Raw genomic sequence first — 5,214 nt, 5'->3', positions numbered from 1 at the left:
GGGGGCGGTGGCTGCTGGAGCCACTGAGATGGAGGTAGAGGCATCCGCGGGCATGAAGCAGGAAGGGACAGAGAAGAAGGCTGTCGTCGACCCACTACAGGTCGCAGAGACAGCCGCAGCAGGCATTCTTCCAGGAACCAATGACCCTGGCCCTCCTTTAAGGGACAGCTCCTGATGTCCCACAATAGGGGCAGGGATGGTGGGAAAAACTGGTATCACTGCTGCTACAGGGAACGCTAAGCCGTGGTCAGGTTGCAGAGTGCTCAACTGTGCCTTTACTTTCTCCCATTTTAGCTGCGTGGTACCGAAAGCCTCCCAGTACGCTGGGTCCAGTCTTGGTTGGATCATTCTGTCACGTGCGGGCATTGACATAGCAGGAAGCAGGCAGGACCCAAATGCAGTACTGGTGCAGGTAGTTTATTTGAAGGTTCTAAATTCCAAAAACCAGGACTGAAGCATACACAAAGTCGAGCAGAGCTGAAAACACAAAGAGAGTTGAGCACAGCAACAGACTTGCTCATGAACAAACTAGAAACAGCTACAACAAAAAGCTCGACACAACACTGGCACGAAGGATACAGCGCTCACAAAGATAGCGCTCACAAAAACAGTCACTAACTTACACACTGACTCAATTACAATGATCCAATTACAATGATCTAATTACAATGATCCAACTACAATGATCCAACTACAATGATCCAACTAGAGCAGAGTGAAGGAGAGAGGTATATATACATAGGGAGCACCAGGTGACACAAGTGAAGCTAATTACAGACAGGTGAGTGTGATCACAAAGATTACCCCACACAGCAGGAAAAGGAAACAGACAGACATGACTGATTGTTTGCCAAAAAGAAATTCAAATTAAGACTATTATGAGAATAAAAATGAATAGTTACTTTCTTCACTCAATCCAGAAATAGTAAAAGATATTCACTAAAATATTGAAAATGTAAACTTACATAAACCCTTAAAGGAACAAATACTAACTATTATATCTAATATAATAACCATTATCACAACATAATTTCTCATAAATATAGTCTCTTCTCCAATTCAGCTCTGCATTTTGGTTTAAAATGTGCAACTAAAATCTTTTTTTGAAAATATATAAGTGCACTAGTACCAAGTTCCACACTTGAGGCAAGTCTGACATTTTAAAATGTTTCCTTTCTACATTTGTTAACAGTTGAACAGACCAACAAGTATTAAGCCCAAAAGTCTCAGACACCTGCTGACAACACAAATGACTGGATAAGTGGACACAGTTAATAAGGCTCATAGCAGCAAACAGTGATTGTAAAGGCTTTGTGTCTGTGTCTTGTGTCTGTGTACAGTATATGTGTGCTCAGATAAACATGTGCTGTTACAGCAGGTTAGGCTTTGCTTTGAAGAAAAAGAAAAGCACCATCACTTGTTCTCAATCAGCATTTGCACTTTACACACCAGATCTCAAGCAAGAGTCATAATCTGCTTTATGTTATGATGCTCAGCCATTTCTGAAAGACAAGAGAACAACACCCAAGGTCAGAAAGAGTTGAAGCTGTTCATTTAGTGTGAAATGTATTTATTAAGCCTGATCTAAATCTGACCATATTTGGCTGTCTACCAGGCCTGACGACACAGTCAGCTGTATAATTGGCATTGGTAGTTGCCAAAAAACATATCCTGTCAACATGTAAGTCCATTACCCCGCCTCGCTCTAAACGAGGGGTGTCAAACTCATTTTCACCGGGGGCCACATTAGCAATACAGTTCTATTTGAAGGGCCGGTTGTAAATGGAAGACTGTATAGATTAGGGGTCCCCAACCCCTGGTCCGCAGACCAGTACCAGTCCGTAGGTCATTTGATACAATGGAACACATTAAAAAAATGTACTTAATTTTTACTGATATACTTCATTCAAAGAAAACCCACTCATATCCATTTACTTTCCTTATTTAAGGATAATCTGGCAATATTTAAAAATAAAACTCATTCAGACTGATACAAACAGAATAGAGTCTAAAAGATGTTTTATTTTGAAAATTTAATGATCCTTCAATGCTCAGCACCTTGGTACAGGTCTGTACTAATGGGTGGTACTGGCTGACCAATCCTTGGAACAAAAAAGGGACCACTGGTATTGATGTAACTACTCCATAACAGACTAATACATGTTTCTGCAATTGATTGTCATTATTATTATTTGATTGATTATAAAAACTTAATTTCTTAGGTTAAGAAACTCTGCTGCATGGACTTTACTAAATGCTTTTTAAGCTCCCACGGGCCACATGAAATGGCTTGGCGGGCTGCATTTGGCCCCCGGGCCTTGAGTTTGACACGTATGCGCTAAACACTGGCTAAGCAAAATGTTATTAGTCCTCCATATGGATAAATTACACATGGAGAGTTACACTTCAGCAGAAAGAACATTCAAACCTAACTCACAAAGACAATAATTTTATTATTTTATCTAATCCATTTAATTTTTTTGTTCTGTCCTTACATTTATGTATAATAACGTGATTACTCTGTACATTTCATGCCTACCACTAATTTACAGTATACAGGAACTCTAGATTCTACACAGAACTGATTCCTCTCATGATTCAAAGTGAATCAATGGGTTAATAAAGATAAACTGTTCCAGGTTTCAATTTAAAGGCCAAGACGACCTTTTTCTTCACGGCAGTTATTTAGTCTGGACTGTAGTTTGAGACAAGCTGATAATGGTCAGAGTGACCCTCAAATTATTTACATGATGTGATGCATTTTACCATGGAAGAACTTAATGGTATCAGTGAAGTCCATGTTGGTCCCCAGGATGATGTCCCTGTAGATCTCCACTAGTGCCAGAGCGATGAAGAGGACAAAGTGACTGAAGGAGACGTGCTTAGCTGCCCAAATCGTTTCCCAGACTGAAAACACATCGTCGTACACCAGCTCTGTCAGAAAAAATAACAAAAAAGAAAAACATAATAAAACAGTAATTTTTAAATGCATATGCTAATTATTAAAAAAAAATCTAAAAAAAAGAGCTGTGATGACATTTCCAAGTTAGAGGATGTGTTGTTAATGAGTTGGCAGGGAAACTGGCATTTTCCCAAACAATAAATAAAGTGGGTGTGGGTTTCTGCTGCCTCTAATTGGCATTTTGCTGCCAATTTACCTCGCTTGAAGTCCAGGAAAAACCAGCGGTAACAAAAGTAGAAGTGAGTGAAGTCACCGTTCTGGTGCATCAGCTCAAACAGCTCAAAGTCCAGGATCTGCACAAAGACAGGGATCAGGGCAGATTCAGGAAGACAAACAGTGACTGTGATTGTGAGTGAGAGCTTTCACTGTTTCACTGTTGCTGTCTCACCTGGATGAAGGATCACATGTTGGAAAAGTGAGAATCCATGGCTCCTCCATGTGGGAAGTTCTGATTCATTCTCTTCATGAGCTCAGTGAAGCAGCTATAGGCCATGGCCTCTGTGAAGTGGAAACACACAGAAAGAAAGTCAGTGGGAGGGAAATCCTGAGACTTTCCATCAATAACTGTAAAGATACACCACATGTCAATAAAGGATGGAAAATAGAATGAGTCAGCCTGTTGAGTCACTGAAATATTTCTATTTTGATCCGGGTCACGGCACCAGTTGAAAGATTCTTTTGTCTGTGCGAGGTGTCTTCAGGCAAGGAATGGAAGCAGCCGGTAGATGGTCGATTTGTTTTAATAGCAAAACATCAAGCAAAACAGGTCCAACAATAAAGCAAAATAAAAAGACTGGATAAGTATTCAAGGAAATCCCGTACAACAGTTGTTAATATGCAAATCCTCTCAAGTATAACTTCCTAAGAATAAATTCCAAGGTATCATTAGTTGTTTACGCTTATATACCTGTGTGGGGAGAGTGGTTTTCGACTTCCTGTGTGTGTGTTTAAATCTTGTAGGCAAATGAAAGAGAGAGGCTAGGCCTCTTGTGGCCAATCATATTATTGTACTTGTAATATGGTAATGCCTGCAGTCGCCACTATGTGGCGCTGTTGTTTTATGATTCAGCAGTGTTGGAGGCCATGTTTATGGACCTTTTGTTGCTGAGATCAAAAGGAATGGATGGATCTGGGGTTCCCTGTGAATGTGGATTGGGAGGTTTCCCATTGTTCCCAGGGAGTAGAGGTGTTTTAGAAAGTTGGTGTGAAGAGAATTTGGGGAAATTCTCTTTGAATGTGTGGGGCTATGTGACTGTGTGTGCTCGGGAAAGCCTTTTGGTGTCTTAGCAGCTTTCTGATGCAGACCTAACCAAATGTGAAAACCACTGAAATCTAACAGTCACCGTCATCTAGAATGACGAGGAGTGGGGCCAAAAGATCACACATGCCCTGCATGTAACCGATGTCCAGATGCCTCCAGACATAGCTGTGAGCAGAAGATGAAGAAGGATTAGAGCGGCACTTAGACTATATATGAGTCTGAGCGAAAATACATAATTTTCAGGAATAAATAGTGTCAGAAGGAAACAATCTGTAGTCTAAAGTTTTTACACAATTATGTAAACTGTTAAACTGTGCCTTTTGTTTCTTTCCATGCCTAAAATATCACTACACATGCTATGCAACAGGTCAACAGTTGCTCCTGGAACCATATACACTTAAGCCCAAAATTATTCATACCCCAGTCAAATACAAAGAATTTCTTATTTTTTTCAGTTACATATTAGTATTTCACTTCAGATTTTACTTAAATAGGACACACAAGAAAGTCTGAAGCCATAACCAATTTATTTAAGATAGAAAGTGTAAACAAACATCTTTAACAGGGTGAAAACAAAAAATCACACTGTCCACAAATTATTCATACCCTGTCTCAATAATCAATTGCAAACCCCTTATTTTATAATTATTTATATTTAAATTGATACTTATTTTTATCACATTGTTAGATTTCAGTGGTTTTCACATTTGGTTAGGTCTGCATCAGAAAGCTGCTAAGACACCAAAAGGCTTTCCCGAGCACACACAGTCACATAGCCCCACACATTCAAAGAGAATTTCCCCAAATTCTCTTCACACCAACTTTCTAAAACACCTCTACTCCCTGGGAACAATGGGAGATCTCCCAATCTACCTTCTCACAGGGAACCCCGAAGCCATCCATTCCTTTTGATCCACATGACCACCTGTGGTTGACTGGACTTTATGGCTCGGCCCCCTTCCCCTTTGGTATACCCCACCCGGTACAACCA

General features: G+C 40.2%; 1 protein-coding gene across 1 annotated transcript; it reads right to left on the bottom strand.

Moving 5' to 3' along the window:
- Positions 1-1,166: 1,166 nt before the first annotated feature.
- Positions 1,167-3,537, bottom strand: LOC112486380 (small G protein signaling modulator 1-like). Its single transcript, XM_025052824.1, has 4 exons — positions 3,351-3,537; positions 3,159-3,255; positions 2,767-2,934; positions 1,167-1,502 (listed from the first exon to the last, which is right to left on the bottom strand). Exons 2-4 carry the CDS (start codon positions 3,226-3,228, stop codon positions 1,456-1,458), a joined length of 285 nt encoding a protein of 94 aa, XP_024908592.1. The 5' UTR covers positions 3,229-3,255; positions 3,351-3,537; the 3' UTR covers positions 1,167-1,455.
- Between the last annotated feature and the right edge of the window lie 1,677 nt (positions 3,538-5,214).

The sequence above is a fragment of the Cynoglossus semilaevis genome, chromosome W (genome assembly GCF_000523025.1).
Source record: "Cynoglossus semilaevis isolate Cse_v1.0 chromosome W, Cse_v1.0, whole genome shotgun sequence".
Taxonomy (NCBI): domain Eukaryota; kingdom Metazoa; phylum Chordata; class Actinopteri; order Pleuronectiformes; family Cynoglossidae; genus Cynoglossus; species Cynoglossus semilaevis.
The sequence above is the reverse complement of the archived record's forward strand: the minus strand, read 5'-3'. Positions and strand labels throughout refer to the sequence as shown.